Source organism: Antechinus flavipes, chromosome 1 (genome assembly GCF_016432865.1).
Source record: "Antechinus flavipes isolate AdamAnt ecotype Samford, QLD, Australia chromosome 1, AdamAnt_v2, whole genome shotgun sequence".
In the NCBI taxonomy this organism is placed as follows: domain Eukaryota; kingdom Metazoa; phylum Chordata; class Mammalia; order Dasyuromorphia; family Dasyuridae; genus Antechinus; species Antechinus flavipes.
In genome coordinates this window covers 108,883,828-108,909,827 of record NC_067398.1, presented here as the reverse complement: position 1 = coordinate 108,909,827, position 26,000 = coordinate 108,883,828, and the positions used below count along the sequence as shown (strand labels likewise).

The 26,000-nt window shown below is 35.4% G+C and overlaps 1 protein-coding gene across 1 annotated transcript in view; it reads right to left on the bottom strand.

Moving 5' to 3' along the window:
• GLDC (glycine decarboxylase) overlaps positions 1-26,000 on the bottom strand; it is a 104,401-nt gene that overhangs the window by 29,902 nt on the left and 48,499 nt on the right. The window contains 8 exon segments of the mRNA XM_051987547.1: positions 518-643; positions 6,253-6,328; positions 14,121-14,263; positions 16,448-16,489; positions 16,627-16,711; positions 17,634-17,731; positions 22,137-22,217; positions 24,139-24,278. Coding sequence (XP_051843507.1) covers positions 518-643; positions 6,253-6,328; positions 14,121-14,263; positions 16,448-16,489; positions 16,627-16,711; positions 17,634-17,731; positions 22,137-22,217; positions 24,139-24,278 — 791 coding nt within the window.

The following is a 26,000-nucleotide window of genomic DNA, read 5'->3' as shown; positions in this document are numbered from 1 at the left end:
GCAGGTGAAGACCGAAATCATGCTATAGACATTTGGGTAATTTGCAAAGCTGCTTTATTCCCATCACAAGTCTTGAAAAGAAGGTTTAAAAATGTACTGCCATCTTTAAGAGCAGGAACGAGTGAGGAGAGAAGGGATCAGAAGAGTATCCTTAGACTCCCAGAGATGAGATTCACTTGTTTATACAAAGACTCCTTAAATTCTTGAATTAGAGGAGGGGGCATATTCTAATCTTGTGATATTTCTCTAAATTGGAGAAGAGGAGGAGAAAAGTCAACCATAGGCATGTTGATCCAGAGCCAAAGGTCCTTGCTGCCCTTTTCTTATATGCTATTGTGGATTGTTGGCTTCTAATTTAGTGTCACTTTCCCTAAAGCTGCTCAGAAAATAGATCTCAAATGAAGTTAGGAATTCCAGGAGAGAAGGCACTCTCAGAGTATCCAGTAGGGTCCCCCTGCTCACCCCCTTCCCTCATCCCAATCTTCCAGCAATCATTAACAGCAGGAACTGTGCTCACCATGGCTCTGAGATGGACTATGTCAATACTCCCATTTTTGTCCACTTCCACTGGCTGAATTTTCATTCCTGCCATATGGGCGCTTGCAGGGTTGGTACCATGTGCAGATTTAGGAATAAGGCAGACCTTAGGAAATGAAAAGTGTGTAAAAGGGAGAGAAGAATGAAGGTTTAAAAAAAAAGCTTCTTAAAAACCCCTTAATATCAATTTTTATAAAGTAGTAATATTAAGTAAGAATCACAATTCATCCAGATGTGTCTTATACAAACAATAATTCATTGAACACTAATATAATTATCATTATAGGCTTTTTAAAATTCTAGTACAGCCCACTGAATGGTGTCTTAATGTTCTGTAAGCTATGAGCTGATAAGCCTTCTTGGTTACGAATTGTTTAGAGGCAAGGAAAGGAGTGGTCTTAATTTCAGTCCCTTCCTCCTCATTGTTTTACTTTCTTAAAGACAATGCAGATGTTCAGAATATTGGTACAACTCCTCCTCTCCCATTTCATCACCTCCCACTTCCCCAGCAAAACTGTCATAGTGTTGTTTCAAATCTTTTCTTCTACATAAAACATATAAATACAATGAAGGTAGATTGAAAAACGACTCTTTCTCATAATTTTTGTGCATCAAAGTCTGTTGCAACCCGAGGGAATGAGTCAGCTGGTTTTTCGTTAAGTTAAAATTAACTTGTTCAAATATTACAGCGATAGAGGTACTCTAAATTCAATTAATTAAAAACCACAAGGCCACAAGCAAAATCTTTCAGATTTAAATGCTAAATCCACTGTTGCTTGAAAAGTACTCCCTGTTTTGTGGGTTCATGTAAACTGTAGTTAACCCTGGATGAGCTGAAAGTTGGGGGGGACGGGGAACAGAAGACAGAGAATCTTCCAGTTGCAGCATACTATTTAATCAACATTTATTGAACACTATGTGCAAGGCATACGAATGAAGCATAAGGTTCATAATGACCTTCTATGCAATAGCAAAAATAAAACAAACCAAAAAATCTTGAAAATCACCAGTTAGAGAATAACAGAATAAATTACAGAATATGAAAAAGCAGATGACCATGCCATAAGAAAAGATGATTATGAATACAAAGACATATATGAAAAGGTAATGAATGCAGAGTGAAGCATCAGAACACTATATATTAATAATATTACATATTCTATTCTAATTCTTATAATATCAATAATATATATTATATATAATAATATTAATATATAATATAACAATATTAAAAGTAAGACTAGTGAAAGAATCTGTGATTTCATCCAAGTTAGAAGCTTCCAGTGTGAGAACTCTCTCTACAATACAATGCTAATAGGTAAAGCCCAAGAACCTGCTTGATGTACAAAGAGATTAAGTGATTTATCCTAGGTCACATATCTATTTAGCATCAGGATAAGGATCTAGGTCTTTCTGCTCTAGAAACTTTGGAATTATTTCCTCCACCACTGGCTGTTTCCAACATGAACCTTACAGACTTTGTTCAGGGGCAAAACTCATCAAGTTGGGTTTTATTATCTATCATCCCTACTTCCAACCACTAATCAGCTGGCACTAACTGGGCAGTTAAGCCCTAGACCTCCAGGAAGAGCAGCCCCAACTCTCTCTTCCCAACTACTACCACCACCTGCCCAGCCCTGCTGCCAGCCTGGCCCCCACAGCTGTTAATAATAGGAACAACCTTTTGGGAGATAAGACTCCAACTCATTTTGAAGGCACTGTAACTACCTTCTCAGCACCAGCAGCTACTTAAAACCCCAAAAGAATATGCTCATTACTGAAATCTTTGGCACTACCATAAGTTCCAACATCAGAAATGGAGATGTTTTTATAAATCAAAATGGCACTGATGAGCATGAATTACATACATGCTACTGCACCCTGAAGACCACTGGATCTTTCCATCTGACTTTCAGCTGAAATCACCTATGTTTGTTGTTCCTCACCCAACCTCACTCCCTTAGAAGGGGAAAAACTATTTTTTTTTGTATTTCTAGCACTTAGTTCAGTGTTTTGCATAATGTAAAAAATGTTTTTATTCATATATTCATTCCTGACTCCAAGATTAATATTCTTATCTGTCTCTTGAAATAAGAATAAAGAAATAAATAACAAGAGCAACCAATTGAGTTGTGGCACAATGAATAGAGACCCAGCCTTAAAGGCAGAAATATCTGGGTTCAAGACCTGTCTTTTGTATTTATTAGAACATGTGACCATGGACAAGTCTCATTTTCTTTTTATATAAAATGGGAGTAACAATATGTACATAATATTGCAGTACCTGCCTCAAAAGAAGTGTAGAACTCAAAGAGAAATATATCCATATTCTATAAATATGCATTTGTTATTAGTGTTTGGTTAGACTTTTTCAAAAACATAGTTTATAGTTTATAGAGGACTGGGCTTGCATTTAGGAAAATACAGATTTTATTCCCACTTCTGTAACCTGATATAGGACCCTGAGCTAGGTCTGAGTGACCACATACAAGTCAATTAACCATTTCCTCATCTATAAACTAATTATAATGTCTGTGATAGCTACTTCACAATTCAAATGAATTAATGTATATAATGTATATAAATGTATAATGTATATGTTATTATACTAGCGCTATTACTACTAAAATTATCACTACTTAATTTCCCCCACTCAATTAGTAACTGAACATTTAACAGAGTGTATGAAAGAAGACTGTGCTGGTAAATGTTTAATAAGAGGCCCACAGAAAGTAAATGGCAGTGGTAATTAGGTGGTGCAGTAGGTAGAGAGAATCCTGGAATTAGAAGTCCCAAATTCAAATTCAGCTATGTAATCCTGGGCAAGTCACAACTCCATTGCTTCAAAAACAATGGATGGCATATATTTAAATATTACTAATCTGTTATTAACATTTTTTCTATTCATTTCTTAAGTCTAAACAATCAAAACAATAAATCAAGCCCTGAATTGTAGCATTTCCAAATTTTTAAGGTATAAATGCTCACACTGAAAACTGATCAGATGCTAAGTGAAATGAGCAGAACCAGGAGATCATTATACACTTCGACAACGATATTGTATGAGGATGTATTCTGATGGAAGTGGATTTCTTTGACAAAGAGACCTAACTCAGTTCCAATTGATAAATGATGGACAGAAACAGCTACACCCAAAGAAGGAACACTGAGAAATGAATATGAACTATTTGCATTTTTGCTGTTCTTCCCAGGTTATTTTTACCTTCTGAATCCAATTCTCCCTGTGCAACAAGAGAACTATTAGGTTCTGCAAACATATATTGTATCTAGGATATACTGCAACATATCTAACATATCTAGAACTGCTTGCCATCTAGGGGAGGGGGTGGAGGGAGGGAGGGGAAAAATCGGAACAGAAGCGAGTGCAAGGGATAATGCTGTAAAAAAATTACCCTGGCATGGATTCTGTCAATATAAAGTTATTATTAAATAAAATTAAATTTAAAAAAAAAGAAAACTTATCAGATGGCTTCTCTGGAGCAGTTCTAGTTGGTTCCAGCCCACCCCTAGAACATACATTCATACACACACACATTTCCACACACACAAATCCCTTATATTTCACTGAGATATTTAAAAGGGCTGTTCCCTAAGCTATATTCATTCCTACATCATGTTTTTTTTTTTAATTTCATTTCATTTAATAATAACTTTATATTGACAGAATCCATGCCAGGGTAACTCTACATCATGTTTTTACAAAGGGAAAACAAATTTCTTTTGAGCCATTACAGCATGCTATGTTAAAGAAGCATATCAGAGAAAGAAAAAAAAAATACTCCTCAGCTGCGTTAGTGCACATGTCCTTCCTTATCTTTCCCTTTGACAACTAGAAAAGCCAGTCTCAAATGTGGCCTTTGATCTAGAAAGGATCGCAGACTTTCAAGTTTATTACGTCTATTTTTACAAACAAAGAATAGGAATTGTTCCAGCTTTTTTTGTGCTGCTGTATAAAACATCGTGTTCCTAGAATTGAAGAAACAAAAGATTGGACTCCTCTTACACAAGGCAGAATAAAATGGAACTTAATATAGCCTTAGTTATTTCTAATAGCATTGAAGAGAGTGTTAAAAGGGAAATATGTTATGCACAAAAAAAAGTTGTGGGACCACAGAAGGCTGAACAAGAAAAAAAGAGGAAGTACAGGAGGTCCAGTGAGTCACAGGAGATTTTTCCTAAATTATTCCATCCTGATTCAGACACAAACTGGCTCGAGTGACTCTGAAAAGTTACTTCACCTCAAATTGTTTAACGCAACTCTCATGAGAGTAAAAAATTGCTGAAAATTTTACTCACAATGAAATCACAGATCTGATAAAAAAAAAAAAGTAACCAGAAAATCCTTTGGTTTTCTTTCTCCAGTCTTCTCTTTGGTTTCCCCCATTCTTGGACATCATAGTTACTTGTGTCAGGTTAGTTTACAAATTTTGTGAAAGTATGGTGGGAGCATGGAGTTGGGTACAGTCTATAGGGCAGTGGGTTAGTAGGCAGGAGGTCTTGATTCTCTTCCCAGCTCTGTTACTAACCACTGATATGATTCTAGGCAAGATTTTCACTGATTTTCCATTACCTCACTTGTCCTTGGGGGAGGAGGGAGACAAGAATTAAGGCTTTGATTTGCTTTGGAATTCCCTAATTAGAACTGTGCTCTTGCTCAAGATATAAAAAATCCCAAATTTGTGATTAAAAAATTTTAATCAAATTTGGAGCAGTCTTTAAACTAATCTCTATTCATCAACCAGAGCAAAGCAATCAAGACACACATACTTATAAGGTCAGGAGAAGTGATCAAAGCAAAAATAGAAAATGGAATGTTCTATTTACTTTTTACCTTGCTTTTTAAGAAGGAAATTTCTAAATTTTTAAAATGTTTAAGACAAGCAAAATCAGCCATGAAAGGAATAGTAAGCAAATTCCTTCAGGAGTATACTCACATCTGCATGCATCACCCATTCACCATTGTCATCCCTCTATCAGTTGCCATCTGGACACAACATCATTTCTAATTCTATTCATAATTCAATAGAAGTTCTAGCTAGGAATTAGTTACAAACCGATCCTACCTGTACCTACCACATCTGAAAACTTTGGATAAACAATCCCCTGCCAATTGGAAATAGAATCCAGTTGCTGTTGGGGATTAGCTAAATTTGATAAAAGATTTTACCACCTGCTGGCCTAAAAAAAATAGTCCCCTATTGTATCACAGCTCTCACACAATATTGGCCCATTCCCATATAATATTGACTCACTAGCTCTGAACATTCTCTCAGGGTAATAGGAGGCCAGAAACACGTGGCGAGGTCAGCAAGGCAGGATATGATCAAAAGCACTCAGAACAATAGCAAGACAGAAAATTTTTAAAAAAAATAATTCTCTTTCTGCTGCATATTCTGTGGGCATGAGCACTACCTACTAGGAAGTGATTCCTTCCTTCCTTCTTTTACTCATTCATTCATTCAACAAATATTTATTAAACACTTATTATGTACCCAGAACCATGCTGGCAGCCACTATAAAGGAAGAACAGAAGCAAGCTGATAGAATTTTGATTTGAATATACATTCCAAAATGGCCCCATGAGATACTTGGGAGGCAAAAGCCATCATTCCCCACTAATCACAGAGATTTGAGCAGCTTTATCCCTTTGCTGCTCCTCCCCTTCCCCTAAGGCCACCCCTTGTTCACACTCACAATTCGGTGATGCTCCCCTTTCCTGTTTAAATAAGCCTTGATTGCAGCCAAGCCAGTATATTCTCCCTGGGCTCCGCTGCAAAAAGAAAAGAAAAGAAAGGTCAGGCTTTAGGTTTTTCTTATTTGCATTAATTCATTTTAAATTTTTCAACACATTTATGTCATGTGGGAAAGTATAGTAATACCACCTCACAATATTCAGAGGTCATTAAATGAGACAAACATATGAAATCAGGAAAGAAATCTAAAAAAAGCTTGAAAAACTACAATAATCAGTGTCACAGAGTGACAACAGAAGAAAAAAACATAAATAGGGTGTCCCAAAGGTCTTAGTGTGGTTTTAAGATGACTGAAATTCAGGCGTTTTACTCAATGAACTACTGACTATTATGAACAGGGTCTGGGCTTATTCTTAATCTTATCATCACTTCCAGGATCTACTCTACTGCTGTGCACGTAATCAGTCATTCAGCCAACATTTATTAAGTTCCTACTATGTGTCAGGCACTATTCTAGGTAGGAATACAAAAATAAAAATAGGACAATCCCCAATAAAATAAATTTGTTGAAAGTGTTAATTGATAGCTATTTAAAGTTTGATCCTTCCCACAGATGTGGATTTTTACAAAAGTAGGATTTTACAAAGAGGGCAACTCATCCCAAGGGCCTTAAAAAATCCTACAGCCAGCCCCAAACACCCAAGGCAGGGCTTAGAGAAATCTTGTCTAAAGCTCAAAACTCATCATTGTGAGATGTTTTTCCTGAACACTTAATAGATTTGTTATTGGGATCCCAACACACAAGGGAGAATATCCCAAGATGTCTTGAATTACTCTGTTAGCTTCGGCTTCATATCACAACTACAGAAGGTTTGATAGAGGGAGTGAATAAATGAAATCTTGACATTCTACTTCTAAAAAATTGCTGAGTACTGGTTTGAATCTTGAATTCTGCCATGTCTTTATGAATAACACAAACTGGCCCCAAATCTATAAAAGCTGGTCCATGTGGTAGCCTAGGACTTAGAATCTCAAAGACCTGTCATCAGTTCCCAGCTGTCACTTTCTAGGGTATGACCTTCTAAGTTCTAATTTACTTGTCTGTTCAAAATAACAACAACCATCACCACCACCACCACCACGGGAAAGATTATGACCCTTGAATAGTCTACTTTACAAGGACGTTAAGAGGATCAAAGGAGATGTTAGCTGTGATTATGATAATTACCTATCAAGCTCTCCAGTCAAGATGGCAGTGACTATATATATTACATCCTTCAAAAAACAACAGAAAGAAAACAAAGAAAAGGGGGAGAAATGTCTCCCTCCCAAAATAAACAAGACCATTAAAAATAACTGACTATTAAGGACATAGGGACATGTATAACTTTAGTGTCCATCACAGTTCTTTGCACAAAAAGATGCCAAATTGATCAGCATTTATAGAATGGAAAAGACATCAAAAGAAGCAATAAAACTAAAGGATAGTCCCAGGACTGAATTCATTTTAAAATAAAATGGGATGGTTTTTTTCATTAGAAAATACTTTATGAAATTATGTAGTCTGGTCTTCATTTTTACAGATAGGGAAACTGAGGTCTCCCAAAAGGCAAACACTTTCCTCAAGGTTCCATAGCTAGTCAGGAACCACTGGGATTTGGACCGACATACTCTTACTTCAAATCCAATCGTCTTCCATTAAGTCACACAGCCTCCACAAATATACTGAAGAATTTATACTAAATTGCTTAAAAGAAGCTTTTTTAATACCCTGGTTCTAGGGTGAGAAGCCAAATGACAAGGATCAAGACATGTTCTAGCAACATGGAGCTAATAGGATTGAAGTATAAAGTAACTCAGTTATAATAAAGGCATCTGGTCTTCAATCTATCAGCATTTACTAAGTGCTACTACTATATTCCAGTGGGCACTGTGCTAACTACTCTAAGGGAGATTTGCTTTGTCTTTATTTTTCCTCTGAGTTTTTCATGTGATTTCTAATAATTTTGCTGAGAAACTGGAAAAGTGAGCTAGGGAGAGCTGGAGGGAAGGTCAAGAACCATACATGGCTATCCAAGAAGGAGACAGTGAGAGGTATGGTCCATTAAAGACTTAAATGGAAAAATTGGATATCTTTGGTCTTAGAAGTTCATAAGCTTAGCAGCATTTCAACTTCAGAGGTGGAAAACATGAATGATAACAACTTTAAAATGAAATGTGAGAAGCCAGTGTGCTAAAACAGTCTGTTAGAGGGATTACTAGCTCCACCTATGGATGGATAAAAAGAGAAAACAAAAAGATTACTTCATATTTGCATATCACAAATAGGATTATGCTCAGAGAAAATAATATATATGTGGAGAGAGTAGAAAATAGAGGAATAACTTTTAAAAAATTAAATGGTGAAGTTTTCCCTTTAGGCTACACTTTCTCTAAATACATTTGCTCTAAAGTACAATGAAGAATGAGATGACATTTAAGACATGAAATAAAATGTTGATCTTGGAGTCAGGAAAACTTGGGCTCACATTCTTGACTTGCTGGAGACTCACAGTAGGTGAGTCTAAGTTTGTTCATCTATAAAATAGAGAAACAGTTGTATGACATGCCTCAAAAGGATTGTCATGAGACTCCAATGAGAAAGTAAGTGAAGCTCTTTGCTTTAAAATAGTAAATGTTTATAGTCAATTATTATTATATTACTATTAAATAATATCATTAAAACATTAACCATATGAAGCAGCCTGGCATTGAAAGACTCACGTTTGAATCTCAGTTCTGAGATTTTCTATCTGTATGATAAAAAAACTGCTCTCCCTTTCCTCAAATTATTTAAACATGTTTACATGTAAATATACATAATACATATAAATATACATATGCATGCATATTATGTATAACATTTATGACATGGATTTTACAATTATAGTATTATAATTAGTATTAGTATTATATTAGTAATATAATAGTATTTAAATAGTTATTACATATAAATATTTATTGATATCTGTATATATTATATGTACATATATAGATATAAACATAGATGTGTGTATGTGACATTATTATGCATATGGTTTTCAGTTTACATATTATATCCCCAGAAGAATGGAAGCTTCTTGAAGGGAGGAATTATTTTTGTTCTGTTTTTGCACTCCTAGCATCTAATATAGAAAGTAAGCACTGAACAAAGGCTGGTTGGATTGAATTGGGCCAGAGGAAGTGCTAAAATCTATGACTCTTTGTATATCTAATTTCCCATAAAAGTCAAACAGAATGATAGTTGAATTCTAATCAGATCTTTTCACAATACTCTTAGTAAAAATCCAGGACCAGCACCGCTTCTGGGCTTTGATACTCAGACTTTAGGTATTATTCCCACATCTTTCCACCTCCAGCCTCCATTTCTGATACCAGCATTTATGGACATTAGCCCCCTCTTTCTAGGGAGCCTGATACAAGCCTCCTTCACAATCCCCATCTTCTACAGTAAAATAGTAACTGTGAATTGAAACAACTTTGCGCTTGATCCTTCCTGGAGCCTTTGCTGACTGATACATTTTATTCAATATCAGCTCCCATAAGACAGGCATAGGCTTCATACAGGGCCATCTGTTAGGGCTGGTTTCTTGGAGGGTAATTTTTGAATTGGATGAGATGGCCTTTAAGGTCTGTTCCAACTCCGAGACTGGTTCTGACTCTGTGATTCTTTCAAAGATCTCAGTTTGTAATTTTCTTTTAAAAAACAAAAACAAACACCTCTATCAAACACTCTCTCCAGTATGAATCACTCACAGAAGGTGTTTACAGCTTTCGGCTCTTCTGCCACAAATATTATTCCTTAATTATATCACAGATTTCTAAAGTGGATGAGTCTGCTTCCACACCATTCAACATAGGATAGACCGTTTGGGAGAAATTGGAATAAGTATGAGCAGACTGTTTTAGGCAAGTGGGACAGGATGAAAAACAGAATGCTAATTCAATATTCTCAGACAACTCTTTCCACATAGCTAGTAGCGCCAATATGTGATTTCTAGACTCGAGTTCCAGGTGTCGAGGTTGGCAGAAAGAAATATGTCTCCTTAGCTTTCGTTTTCTTCTGCTTTTCAGCCCTTAGGTATAGTGCATTACATGGAAATGGAAAATCTAGAAATGAGTTTCATTTTGATGCTATATTTTAATATTTAAGCCCACTATGGTTTCAAGATGATATATTATCATATTTCAATTTGATAATGCCTACACACAAAGATACATACATACATATGGATATATATGTGTATTTTATTTTCAGTATACAGTTGTTTAAGAATATAGTATTTGAGAAAGAAAATTGAATTTCTGGACTATCACTTAAAATGTAGAGATGATGGGCTCTTAGCCAGAAATTGAGCAAAACTAATAAAGGCTGTTAAAAATATTGCATGTACCACTTCTAAGCCTATTCCTCAAAGAGATAAAAGAGGGAAAAGACCCATTTGTTAATATAGATTATATGCATATAAATAAACATTTATATACATACACAAAAACAGACATACTTTATATGTGTGCATATGAATATATCAGTTCTTTTCATAATGGCAAAGATCTGAAAACTATGAAAGTATTCATCAATTGGAGAATGGCTGATCAAATCATGATGTATAAATAGAATGAAATGCTATTACTGGGCTCTAAAAAATGAATGTGTGACAATTTCAGAGAAACCTAAAGACATATGAAATAATGCAGAAAGTAGTAAGCAGAACCAGGAGAACAATTTCAATGATAACTAAAAGAAATTCTACTCTGATCTGTTTTCCTTATATTTATTTGTGCATGTGTTTATCCCTTTAGTAGAGAGATTGTTTGATTTTTGTCTTTTTATCTCTAGTTCCCAGTTCTTTGCATAGGGTAGTAGTTTTAAAATAAATCTTTGATGATTAATTATCCCATTACTCACTACCTCTATAATCTTGGCCAAGCCCCTTAATCTCTATGGGCCTCAATTTCTCCTTACAATTAGGAAGTTGGACTAGAGCATCTCAAACATTCTTTCAGCTCTAACTTCTAATCCAATGACCATCCTATTCCCCACTCTTGCATTTTCATCTAAAAGAAGGCTCATCCTACTACAAAATGTCACCTAATCAACTTTCATCACCTCCATGTGAGATAGAGATGATAAATCCCATTTCCATCTCCAAATCATAAAAATAATGAGAAGGAAGCTCAAAGAAACAGAAATCCGTTTCCAATTCATTTATCAATGGCAAGGCCAGGAAGGGAGTAAAGTTCTCCTGATTACTATCTGGCAGATATAGAATAATACCAACCCTGTGATTCTATGAAAGAATAAAATGTTTGCCCACAAACAAGCAGGTCAGGCTATATTGAGGTCTCTATTCCAATAGGGTACTAAAGATGTGTCCATATTAACCACTAGAGGGCAAAGTTTCTTCATTATTATTTTTTTTTTTTGGTACATATGCAGGAAAAGTTTTTAAAGATTAGTGATGAGGACAAAGGATTTGGGGTAGGGTAAACTCCAGATTTGACACTTGCTAGCTTTATTAAATGTCCTCCTCTCTAAAACAGATCACAATACCCCTACTTCCTACCTCCCAAGGTTGTGGTTAAAAAAACAACAACAAATTTTATAAATCTTACAGCCTAGTAGAAATGAGAACTAATCTAATTATCATAAATGCCATTTTCAGTTATAGAAAATAAGAGCAATGCCCCAATTGATAAATATGATATGCACCCCAAGGACTATAAATTCATGCATATCATCTTTGACCTAACAACAATACTATTTGACATGAATAGCAAGAGATTCCAGAAAAAAAAAAAAAAAGGGAAAATGATCTATATGTACAAAAAATATTCATAGCAGCTCTCAGAGCAAAAAAAAAAATTAGAAGTTAGGGAAGAAAAGAATTTGAAATTGAAATTTTCAAAATTTAAAAATAAAAACAAGAAACATGAGGAGAAAATAACATTGTACCCCACTATATCTCGCAAAAAAAAAAAAAAAAGATAAACAATCATTTATAGGAGACAGGTAGATGGGCCTGGTTCTAAGTCTCATGTTCACCACTGTACTAGTGATGTGAGGAAAAGTAAAACACAAAGTCATTTTTCTAGCTCCTTCCATCTGAATCTTTGACTTTACTGGACTATTCTGCTATCCAAAATAGTATTCCATAAGGAAATTCATTCATTGCCTAATAACATGGCAATTGAGCTAGAATTGCTACATGACAAGAAGGATCTAAGACATCTTACACTGATAACTTACACTGAAAAACTTCTTCCTAGGTGATCTGAAATTTCAAATCATAAATCCAGAACATCTGAGTCAGACAAAACTATAGGGAAAGCATAGGGATCAGATAATGGACCTTTCTCATTTTATAGAAAAGAGAACTGAAGCCCATCACACAGACAGATGTTGGGAGAGTCAGAAGTACAACCTGGATTATTTATGTTAAAAGAAGAATGGGATACAGAAAATAACAGCAAGACAGGAAATCAAGAAGAGTCAATTCAAATCCTGACTCCAGCACTGAATGATCAAAACACTTAACCTCTTTTAACCTCAATTTCTATATTCTTTTTTGTAAAAAATGGGATAACAATGCTAAATTTCTTTTCTCATAACATTGCTAAAGTACTCTATTAATAGCTGCCATTTGTCTAGTATGCAAAGGTTTGCAAAGTGTCTTACAGACATTAATTCATTAAAGTCTCACAATAGTCTTGTGAAGTAAGCACTGCAAGCATTTCACCATATGAAAGACTCAGGAATCAAGAAGTTTAGTGTCCATGGTCAGACTTGTCCATAATCACTTAGCTAAATAAGGCAGAATAAAACTCTGTCTTATTGCATCCAAAGGAGGTATTCTCTCCACTATACCACAAAGGGAAAACCCTTTATTAAGATCAAAAGACCACAATCTAAGAACTAGCTGTCATCCAATTCAAATATGTCTCTTCCTTTAACAACTCCCTACAACTAATTTTATAGATGACAGAATTGAAGTCCAGTGGTTTGCAATGAGAATAGAAGGATAAGAATGGATCTGTGATTTCACTGTTATTGGAAATTCCCTCTACTGGTGTGGACTGGATGGACGTGAACCCTGAAACTGTGTCTCCTTTAATCTGAAAAGCATACCTTGCCCAGACAACACCCAGTTATCTGGCCAGAGATGTGGTCACACCCTCTATTGACTTGAAGATTAGTCCCAGACCACTCTCAGTAGCTCAACTCCTAAGATAAGTGAAATCTTTTCTATTAGAGATCTAAGCCCTAGGCATTGACAACATTGAAGGAATCTCATTCAATTTTGAATGGAAGCCCAAGCTTCAGACAGCTAATAAAAGACAATTCTGAACCCTGAATCTCTGCAGAAGTCTGAAACAGGAATTTGCTTTGGCAAGGAAGCACTCTCCTTGGCACGGTTGCCTGCCAGGACTTTTGCCCACTGTGAAGATATTTTCTTCTCAGTGTTAACCTTTGTTAATTCCCTGACAGGACCCTTCGTTGCTAAGAAGTCTGTCTTCCTAGCAAAGCTGGCTTCTCAGTGCCAATAAAAATCCCTTTTGCCAAAAAAACAGATTTCGGGTTTGCGAATTCTATCGCTGAGCAGAGGGGATTCCCCACCCCAATTCTCAACCACTCTCAACCCAATTCTCATCAGGTTTATTGGAACCTTTTCTATGATTTATAGTTATAGAGTTGATAGAGATTAAATAATATAATTGCTAGATGTTATTATTGTTGACCTGCTAAGTACAAATCAAATGACAGTCTTCTAAATTGGGTTCTTATTCTCAAATCATATCACCGACATGAGGAGGGGAAAATCCAATTACCTGTTAGGTTGGAAGGAAACTCTGTCATAGCCTGTGAGTTCACACAAATCCTTCTCCAGCTCTCGGAAAAGCTGCTGATAACCTTGAGCTTGGTCTAGAGGCACGAAAGGATGAATATTGGCAAACTCTTTCCAAGTAATTGGCTGAAGAGGAGGAGAGGAGAAAACACATGTAAGTTAAAATTCTGTTTAAAGCTTATATACACATATGTGAAAATTTTCTGCCTTTGTAGGAATGGCAAGATGTATACCCAAGCACCTATAAATGACAGGTCAAAAATAATGCAGTTTTTTATTTTCTCTATAGCAAAGAAACAAAGCCCCAAACCAGGAAACTACCAACCAATACACATCCTATTCTCTCTGCTTACACGAAGATTTACCTGAATATACATTTATTATACATTTACAATGAATATAAATTATTGTGATGATAAAATATTGTAACATGTAATTATTATAACATATTCATCATACTATTTATTAAATCAATAAATATATTGAAGGAAGCTTCCCGACCACGAAAAACTGATTTTTTTTAATTACAGTGCTTATAGATAAAAGAACAGATAATGCAAACACTTTTGATGATATAGTTTATATATATATAGTCTTAAATCATTGCTCTCCTGAAATGTTCAGATAACTCCTGGAATTAATGAATATATATTTGTAAAATCAAAGCCTTTAACAAGGCAAGTAAAAAAAATTGAGGAAAAGGCAGGAGGGGTACCAAATAATATTAACTTAAGGTTTTACTTTTCTGAACTTCATTCTCACTTACAAAACTGAACCCTATAGCTTTGCAACAATGGAACAATATCCCAAAATGATTTCTATATCATTCTAATGCTGAATGAAGTGAGCAGAACCAGGAGTCTATTGTACACAGTAACAGCAACAATGTGTTATGATCAACTAAATCTTAGCAATATAATGATCCAAGACAATTTTAAAAAACTCATGCCAGAAAATGGAATCCTCATCCAGAACTATAGAACTATGTTCCATGCTATGGAACTACAGACCAAAGCGGTTGTTTTCTCTTTTTCATTTTTGTTTTGATTCTTCAACATGACTAATATGGAAATAGGTTTAATATAATTGTAATTTGCGCTGTCTTGGAAGTGGAGAGAACAATAGAAGGGAGAGAAAAATATGTAACCCAAAATCTTATTAATAAGATTTTGGGTTATTAAAAATGAATGTTGAAAACTATCTTTATGTGTAACTGAAAAAAAATAAAATACAATTTTTAAAAAGTGACTCCCAAATCATTGTAAAGCAAGGTTTCTTCACTTTCATTATGTCATGGACGCCTTGGCAGACTGGTAAAGCCTATGAACCCTTTCTCAGAAAAAGTCTTTAAATGTATAAAGTAAAATGTGTAAGATTATAAAGGAAACCTATTATATTGAAATATAGTCATCAAAATTTTAAAAGCAAGTTCATGTGTGCTCAAAGGGCTATCAAACTGTGTATACTCTTTGATCTAGCAGTGTCTCTACTGAGTTTATATCCCAAAGAGATCTCAAAGAGAGAAAGGGATCCACATGTGCAAAAATGTTTGTGGCAGCCCTTTTTGTAGTGGCAAGGAACTGGAAACTGAGGGTGTCCATCAATTGGGGAATGACTAAATAAGTTATGGTATATGAATGTTATGGAATATTATTGTTCTATAAGAAATGATAACTTCAGAAAAGCCTGGAGAGATTTACATGAACTGAGACTAAGTGAAATGAAAAGAACTAAGAGAACATTATACACAGCAACAAGAAATTCAATGATCAGTGAACAATGACCAATTTTGATGGACTGGCTCTTTTCAACACTTAGGTGATTCAGGACAGTTCCAATGGTCGTGTGATGAAGAGAGCCATGTGCACCCAGAGAGAGGGATATAGGGACCGAGTATGGATCACAACATAGTATTTTGACTTTTTTATTGTTTGCTTGCATTTTGTTTTCTTTCTCATTTTTTTTTCCTTTTTGATCTAATTTTTCTTGTACAACAAGATAGTTGTGGAAATCATGTTTACATATATTGGATTACTTGCTGTCTGAGGAGGAGGGTGGGGGAAAAGGAAGAGAGAAAAAAATTGTAACACAAGGTTTTGCAAAAGTGAATGTTGAAGATTATCTATGCATGTGTTTTGAAAATTAAAAAGATTATAAATTTTAATGCAAGTTCATGGACCTGAAGTTGAGAACACTTGTTGTAAAGGATTTGTAAGCAGTTATGATGTAGAGGGTAGACTATGGGAATATAAGCCATTGCAATACAAGATGTCTTAATAAAGAATCACTTAATGAAACTGATCTACTTACTGCAAGTTCGGATGAACTGTTGAGCTTCATTGTACAGGATCCCTTTAAGAAACAAACCCCCCCCCAAAAAAAAAAAAATCATTATTATTGTTCTTAATTCCTCCCATCCACCCTTTATCTCACCTATAGTCTGAGATTGAGAACAAGCCAAGAAAAACAATAGGGAAAGTTATATCTACCAGAGGAATCATGCTGTGGACGAGAGAAATATCTTTGTTCTCCAGTTTCTTCATGTAGCGGACAATATTAGTTTCCGACTGATAGCTGTGACAGAACACAGAATCCATGTTCAGAACCAAATGGGTCAGCCTACATAGAGCCTTCTAAAAGATGCTAAGGTGTAACAACTACTCCCCAAATTTATCAGATTTGGCGTTAGACAACACAACAGGAAGGCTTCATGACAGAATGAACAGGGTGCTGAAGTTAGGTGTGGAAAATGGGAGCTTAAATTCCAGTTTCATTGTATACCAGCTGAGTTACCAACTGAGAAATCACAGTTGCCTCAGTTTCCTCATTTGTAAGATGATAGAAATAATATTTATATTTACAAGGACGTAGTGAGGAGGAGAACTGATAAACCTACATACATATGAGATCTTACAACATATTACTACTTTAGGACAGGGGTTCATAATTTTTGTGTGTGTATGACTGGGACCCCTTTGGCAGACAGTTGGACCCCTTCTAAAGATGATGTTTTAAATGTGTAAAATAAAGTGCTTTGGAGTAAAAAGGAATATTGAAATATACATATCAAAGTATTTTTAGAATGAAGTGATGGGCTCCAGATTAAAGACCCTCACTCTAGGAAAGGGGAACTCTGAAATAGAATAACTCCTAAAGGATTATTGGCCTGAGGTTTGGAATGAATTATTACTAGTGATTGACATAATAAGAAGGAAAGAATCATGAAATTTGGGAGCAGGTAAAGAAGAATGGTTGTGAGAATGTGAGGTTAATAGTTTACCAGATTTCTGAAGCTAAAACTCTACTTTAAAACATACTTCTAGGATTTGCTCAACTATGAACCCTATATTGTTAAACAAAGAAATACTCTGCTGAAAAAAGAGTATACTTTTCAAGATGTGAATCAATCAGTAACTGCCTATAAACAACTAAAAAGAATGTCAGTTGCAATCAAAAGTAATCTAAATTGAAATTGGTGTCAAGAAGTTATATTAACCTGTTAAACACTTGGTGTGTCAGGAATGGACTAGTTCTTTTAAATGGAGTCCTTAAGATACCCTTCTTCTCTTCTCCCATGCTCTCAGCAACTAGTTCCTATAACAAGAGAACATAGAAAAGTTGTTGTGGATTAGATAAGAAAAGGGAAAAAAAATAAACATCTTTCATAGAATTATCTGGTCTTAATGATATATTAAAGTCAAATTCCCGGGACAGATTATGTTTTTTATTCAACATTATTTTAACAATTTCTATAAAGTTAGATGGCGGACAACACAAATGTTACCATTTATGTGACTTAGTAAGGGAAATAATCAACTAGATAAAATTCAACAACAGTCATTTGGATTGTGAGAACAGTCTACAAAACATACAACAACAACAGGAAAGAATATAGGCTTCAAGAACCAAGCAGCAACAACAATGGGGAGGCAGCATCCTCAGCCATACCCAGTACTTAAGCAAAAATTTGTGGCATGAGGCAATATGCAAAAATAAAGAAATAAATAAAGGAAATCAAAAGAATTTGAAAGAAGAGACTAAAAGGAGGGTTGAGATGTAGCTGGAGTCTATATCTTAGAACAGAATACTTGGGCTAAAACTACAGTAATCAGCTTTTTAAGGACTGAGGGAAACAAATCTGCTCTTTCCCCAGATTCCTCTTTCTCAGCCTGTTCACTTATAGACACTGTAATATCCTCTGCTCACCTATCTTATATAAAAATTTATTACCCTTATTTTTTCCTTAAACATAAAATGGCTAAAAGTTAGAATTAAGCAAAATCTAAATTAAGGCCGAGAGCTAAACTTTGTATGAATGTTAGAAATTTTCCTAACTGTAGGCATTGAATTATTAAGATTAAATTTAAATGTTATTAATTAATAATTCTTCTAATATAAACTCCATAAAATAAGGAAAGTGACCACATTAACCTGAAGCCTATTATTTATTTTCCCTAGAGTAAAAAGAAGGCTAATTATTTTACCGCCGTGCAGCTAATTAAGGAGAGAGATGGAAGCAGAAAGAGAGAAACAGAGACAAACAGAGAGAAAGAAAGAGACAGAGAAAGACAAAGAGGCAGAGAGAGACAGGGACAGAGGAAGAGAAACAAAGAATGAAAGAGGGGGAGAGGGATAGAGAGAAGGAGAGGGAGGGAGAGAAAGAAGGAGGAAGGGAAGGAGGGAGAGAGGGAGAGAGGGAGAAAGAAGGAGAGAGAGATGAAAAGAATTAAAAAAGAGAAGGTGGTGACTGGACAAAAGGTCAAACCTTTAAACCAAAGAGGATATAGTCTGAAAAGGATTTCATTCTGTCCCTTTCCAACAGATCAGGGCAAGAATAAGAACTACACAATTAAGTTCTTTTCATATTATTCAATAATTATTTATTGAGAACCTCATATGAGGCACTAGAATAGGCACTGCTTAGGACAAAGAAGGAGGATATGGTTCTTGCTCTTCAGAAGTTTGTATATTTAATAGGAAAGAAACGACATATACACAAATGGATATGAGAAAGAATGTGATAAATACACACAAAAAGGTCAAACTACCATGAAGAATTACTGACATCTTCTGGCAATGAACCAAATTCAAGCCAGATTCTGGGGATGCTCACAATTTAAAAGTCAAGCCATAAGAAAGAAACTGAATAACAATCTTAGAACCAGAAAGGAACTCAGAGGCCATTTAGTTTGGCCCATATCTGAGCCCCAGCCCCTTCTACAGCAATCTGACAAGTAATTATAAAGCCCCTGGATGACCTCCAAGAAGGGGAGCTCACTGTCCCTGAGGCAACACAATCTACTTTTTAAAAATTGGTTAAAAATAAATTTATTATTTTAAAGCATTAAAAAAAAAAACTAAATTCTCTCCCTCCCTCCCACTCTCTTCCACCTACTGAGAAGGCAAGCAAATGACATCAATTATCATGCAAACATATCTCCATATACCCATATCACAAAAGAAAGCCAGAAAATTATAATTCCATTTGCACTCTGAACTCATCATTTCTCTCCCTGGAGGTGAATAGTATTTTTTCATTATGATCAAAGTAGTTAAGTCTTTCACAATTGATCATTATAATATTGCTGTTACCAGGTACACCCAGAGAAAGAACACTGGGAAATGAGTGTGGACCACAATATAACATTTCCACTCTTTCTGTTATTGTTTCTTTGCATTTTTGTTTTTTTCTTCTCAGGTTATTTTTACCTTCTTTCCTGTGCAACAAGATAACTGTATATATATTTATACATATATATAATCATATATATTTAACATACCCTTTAACATATTTAATATGTATGGGACAACCTGCCATCTAAGGGAGGGGGTGGAGGGAAGGAGAGGAAAAGTTGGAACAGAAGTTTTTGCAAGGGTCAATGTTGAAAAATTACCCATAAATATGTTTTGTATATAAAAAGCCATAATAAAAAATAAAATTAAAATAATAATAATAATAATGCTGTTACTGTGCACAGTGATCTCTGGATTCTTCTTACATCATTTTGTATCAGTTTATATAGGTCTTTTTTTCTAAACTCACCCCATCATCACTTTTTTATAGCACAATAGTATTCCATCATAATAATTTGCCACAACTTGTTTAGTCATTTTCCAGTTGATGGGCCTTCCCTCAATTTCTAATTCTCAGCTACCACAAAAAGAGCTGTTAGGAGTATTTTTGTACATACAAATCCTTTTCCTTTTCCTTTGATCTCTTTGGGATATAAACTTTGTAGTGGTATTGCTAGGTCAAAGGATACGAATACTTTTATAGTCCCAAATTGTTCTCCAGAACATTTGGACCAGTTCACAACTCCACCAACAGTTTGTAAATGTACTTATTTTCTCTTATCCCCTCCAGGATTTGTCATTTCTGATACGTGCAAAGTGGTACCACAAAACTACTTTAATTTGCATTTCTATGGTCAACAATGATTTAGAGCATTTTTTTCATATGATTATAGATAGCTTTGATTTTTCTTCTGAAAACTGCCTGTTCATATCCTTTGTCCATTTATTATTTGAGGAATGGCTCTTATTTATCAAATTTGCCCTTTATATTTAAGAAATGAAGCCTTTATCAAAAAAATTTATAAAAAATTTTGATATTGTTCAATTGTCTATGGTATCTCTTAGCCTTTAATTTTCCTTTACCTTTATTTTCCCTGATCATCTTTTTTAATTAGGTCTCTTTCTGCTTTTGCTTTGTCTGAGATAAAGTTGCTACCCTGCCTTTTTTCTTAAATTTTAGCTAAAGAGTAATAAATTCTGTTTCGAGCCCTTTAGTTTAATTCTGTGTGTGTGTGTTTCTGTTTCAAGTATGTCTCTTGTAAACAACATATTGTTGGATTCTGGTTTCTAATCCATTCTGCTATCCACTTTTGTTTTATGGGTGAGCTTATCCCACTCAAATTCACAGTTATAATTACTAACTACATATTTTCCTCTATCCTATTTCCTTCTCTTTAACTTTCTCTCTTTTTATCCTCTCTCCTCAAAAGTGTGTTTTACTTCTGACTACTGCCTCCCATAATCTGCTACAAACATTTTTGCACATGTGGGTCCTTTTCCTTCCTTTATGATTTCCTTGGGATATAGACCCAGTAATGGCATTGCCCGGTTTTATAGCCCTTTAGGCATAGTTTCAAATTGCTTTCCAGAATTCTCGAATCATTTCATAACTCCACCAACAATGCATTAGTGTCCAGTTTTCCCAAATCCCCTTTATCATTACATTTTCTTATCACCTTAGCCAATTGAGACATGTGAGGAGGTTTAGTGTATTTTCATTAGAAGTGCTTGAAAGTCTTCTAATTTTTATTAAATGTCCATTTTCCCCCTGAAAAATTAAAATTAGTTTTTTGGGTAGATTGTTCTAGTTAATTTGCATTCTGGGATGTCATATTCCAAGTTCTTTGCTCCTTTAAAATGGAAGGTAAATCTTATGTGATTCTCACTATGATTCCATGATATTTGAATTGTTTCTTACTGGCTGCTTGCAATATTTTCTCTTTGACCTGGGAGCTCTGGAATTTGGCTATAATATTCCTGCAAGTTTTCATTTGGGGATCTCTTTTAGGAAGTGACCATGAATTTTTTCCATTTCTATTTTGCCCTCTGAACCTAAGATATCAGGGCAGTTTTCCTTGATAATTTCTTAAAAGATGATGAATGGGCTCTTCTTTTAATTATGGTTTTGAAATACTCCTGTGATCCTTAAATTATCTGTCCTTAATATATTTTTTCAGATCAACTGTTTTACCAATGAGATATTCCACATTTTCTTCTATTTTTTCATTCTTTTGATTTTTTTATTGTTTTCATTTGAACTAAGTGATCACTTATAAGGAGTCATACTCTTGTAAGAATACTCCCAATAGAGACTCATCAGCTTAATTACTTTTTTATCTTTATGATGTAGTTTACATGCTCTGCTACTAGCCACAGTGGTCCGATCCCAAAGGAGAATTTTTAGCAAAGTTTTTATCTAACTTACCGCAGAGGACTCACAGCCAAAAATCCACAACAAATCATCCAGATCTTTTTCTGTGACTGTTTCGTCTAGGGAAATGCCAAGCTATAAGCCCAAACAAACCAAAAAAAAAGGAAGAATTAATTTGGAATTCCAGGACCTCTAGGGAAACTTCAATGAACCAAAAACTAGTTAAGAAGGCATCAAAAGATATAAAGCTTTAAGGATCCTTAGAGATCATCTAGTAATGTTGAATGCTCTCATTCTAAAGATTAAGAAATTAAAATCCAAAGTTCAGTGACTTGCTTAAAATCACACAGCTTCCAATTAAAAGATATCATATTCTAAGTCAAATCATCCCACTCTAAATCCAGCCTCTTTCATTATGACACAACTGCCCCAATTATTCTAATCTAGTTGGTCTTCAAAGTAGACAGCATCTGCCTACACATGTCACCATGAGAAAAAGGGCAACAAAAACTATTGGAAGGATGCTGCCCCCACAAAATCATTTCCTCTGGCAATGCGCAGTTCTGAGTCATTCTAGACTTTGGTGATAGCTGGAGACAAATGATGGAATGTTCTGTTCTAATCATTCTCCACCCCCATGGCCTTTCCTGAGAATCATGGTGAGAAGTGAAAGTCTAGATGCACTGTGATCAAAGATCACCTCCCTTCTTAAGTTAATTCTAATTCTAATGTTGCTTTGGCTCCAGGATATAGGATAGAGTAGTTCCCTTATTCTTCTCCTACAGGTGAGAGAGATTAAGTGACTTGCCCAAATTCAGTTAGCAAATTGGAAAGTCAGAATTAGAATCCAGTTCTTCTGACCCAAATCTGATATTATTTCCCTTAGAATGGGGGGAAAATGCAGCCTTGAAGGAAAGTATCTAAGAATAAGAATGGTACAGCAGAATGATGTTCCATCTCTGATCATGAAAATAGATTAAGACAGCAATAATTACAACTAGTACTAATATTACTGTTACTACTACTGCTATTTTTGCTGTTGCTGCTATTGCTACTACTAGTATTACTATGACTACTACTGTTACTGTTACTGCTACTGTTACTACTATTACTACTGTTGCTGCTGCTGCTATTTATTACTACTACTATTGTTCCTACTGTTGCTATTGCTGTGACTGCTACTAGTACTCCTATTAACTACTACCACAAAATACTAACATTTACAAAATACTTTAAGGTTTTTGCAAGGAGCGTCATGTATGTTATCTCATTTGATACTAACAACCTTGTCAAGGCATTTGGGTGGCACAATGGAAAGCTCATTTTCCTGAGTTCAGATCTGGTCTCAGATACTTAGTAGCTGTGGAACTCTGGGTAAGTCAATTAATCCTGTTTGCCTCAATTTGCTTCATCTGTAAAATGAGCTAAAGAAGGAAATGGCAAATCACTCCAGTTGATCTCTGCCCCAAAAAATCCCAAATGGGGTCATGAAGAATCAGACATGACTCAAAAGTTTTTTTCAACAACTGTTATTATCTTCATTCTATAGATGAGGTCCCGGAAATAAGAAAAGTAAAATGACTTGCTTAGGGTAACACAGCCACAAAGGAATATAAAGTGGCTCTCAAAGCTAGAAAGACTGGCTTTAGAGCTACCTCTGATACCTACTGGCTGTAGAAGCCTGAACAAGTCATTTAATATCCCAGTATTCTAGGCAACCATCTGACACTATAAATTGAAAGAAAGGGCAACCTGCATGAGAGGAAGAGTTTCCTCATTTGAAAATTCTCTATCCCATAACCTCGGGAAAGTGACAGATATCTAGAGATTGCCATAAAGGACAACATAAAAACCTAAGATGCAAGACAGACTATTGCAAAAACTGTGTCATGTGGAAGACATATGGCTCTGAAAACACAAAACTCTTCAATAAAAAGAAGAGGTACTTAGCTTGTGACAAAATTAAGACATGCCAACCTCAGTGGGGAAAAGAACACGTTTCCAAAATATGTGACAAAGAGGTTATAAAAAGCCCAACAAATTTAATTCCACTTACTGTGCCATCTCTGAAAAGTCGGAAGTTTATCTGCCTCTGAGCTGCTCTATCCAAAACCTCATTCAGGGAACAGCCACATTGGATCTTCAAGGTATCAAAAAACAAGTCATGTTGTAGCTTATGTCCAGCTCGCTTAAGACCTAAATAATATCAAAATAAAACAAAATAGAATAGCTAGTTCTATTATAAGTTAAAAAAAACTCCTCTGTGGATATCAGATGTTCTACATAATAAATTAATACTTATGCAGTGCCTACTATGGGTTAAGTACTATGCTAAGTACTTTAAAATTATTATGTCATTTCATCTTCACAATAACCGTGAGTGGTTTTATTATCCTCAGTTTACACAGGAGGAAACTGAGGCAAACAGGATAAGTCATTTGCCCAGGGTCACAGAACTAGTAATGCCTAAGGCTGGATTTGAACTCAAGTCTTCCTGTCTTGAGGTCTAGTACTCTAATCACTGAGGCACCTCATGGCCCTGATCATCCCGTTACACCATGAAATTGTTTCCTATTTTCTTTGCTGAGTCTAAGCTATTTAATTATGAAAAGAAAAGAAAAAAGGAAGGAAGGAAGGGAGGGAGGGAGGGAAGGAGGAAAGGAAGGAGGAAAGAAACTGTAAAAGCATCCATTGTCACCATGAAACTATTTCCTCTTCTCCTTTCTAAGTCTATGCTATATAATGAAAAAAGGAAGGAAGGGTTGATTCATTAAGTCCCTACTATGTGCTATGTTCTACACTTTACAAATATCATCTTATTTGATCTCATGACAATCCTTTGAAGTAGGTACTATTATTATCCCCATTTTACAGTTGAAGAAACTGAAGCAGACAGAAGTTGTGACTCACTGAAGGTTGCAAAGCTTATTAGTATCTGAGATCAAATTAAAAATCAGGTCTCACTCACTGCTGCACCTCCCAGCTGCCTCTAGATGAAATTTTGGGGAAAGATACAACACGGGGGCAGCTGGGTGGTACAGTGGATAGAGCACCAGCCCTGAAGTCAGGAGGACCCAAGTTCAAATCTGTCCTCAGACACTTAACACTTCCTAGCTGTGTGATCCTGGGCAAGTCACAACCCCAATTGCCTCAGCAAAAAAAAAAAAAAAAGATACAGCAATATGCATAGGTGAATATATCATCTTGAGATGGTCTGTCCGACAATGCAAATTGCATTGTCCATGTAGATCTCACCTTGAAAACCTCTCTACCCTATTGACCCCTTTCTCCCACTACCAAATTCTGGACAGGTTTCATTCTCCTCTCAGCTGTGCTTCTGACTCTTCCTTTCACCACCACCTCCTTCAGCTTCTTTTTCTGTGTTAACTTCCCCCATGAATATGAAAGCTCCCTGAGAGCAGGCATCTTCACTTACATTTGTATCCCTAGGTCTTAGTGCAGTGCCATCATAACTGCTTAATAAATGTTTATTGCTTACCTGCTCACTCAAATTGTTACAGCTAAAAAGAATTCAAAACCTTCCAATAATGAACTTTTAAAAATTTCACTATCCTGTTGCTTAAAGTACAGTCCCTTCATTTGTCACTTGGTCCATATTCAAAGTCTTTGCAGTTTAATAGAACCAACCAAACTTTATGTGTATCTGACATAACCTTTGAGAAACCAAGATCACCTTCAAGCCATAATTTAAAAAAGGAGGACCTTGGTAGAGGCAGGAAGACATATTTTTAAGCTTATATGGGTTTTCCATCCCCCCAAACCCATAGAACCTGTAGAACTGTGAAATTGTTAGTACATGGATTAGGGCAGAATGTGAGTCAAATCATTTCCCTTAAAAGAGAATTTAATATGGAAATAGGTTTTGCATGATTTCTCATGTATAATAGACAACAAACA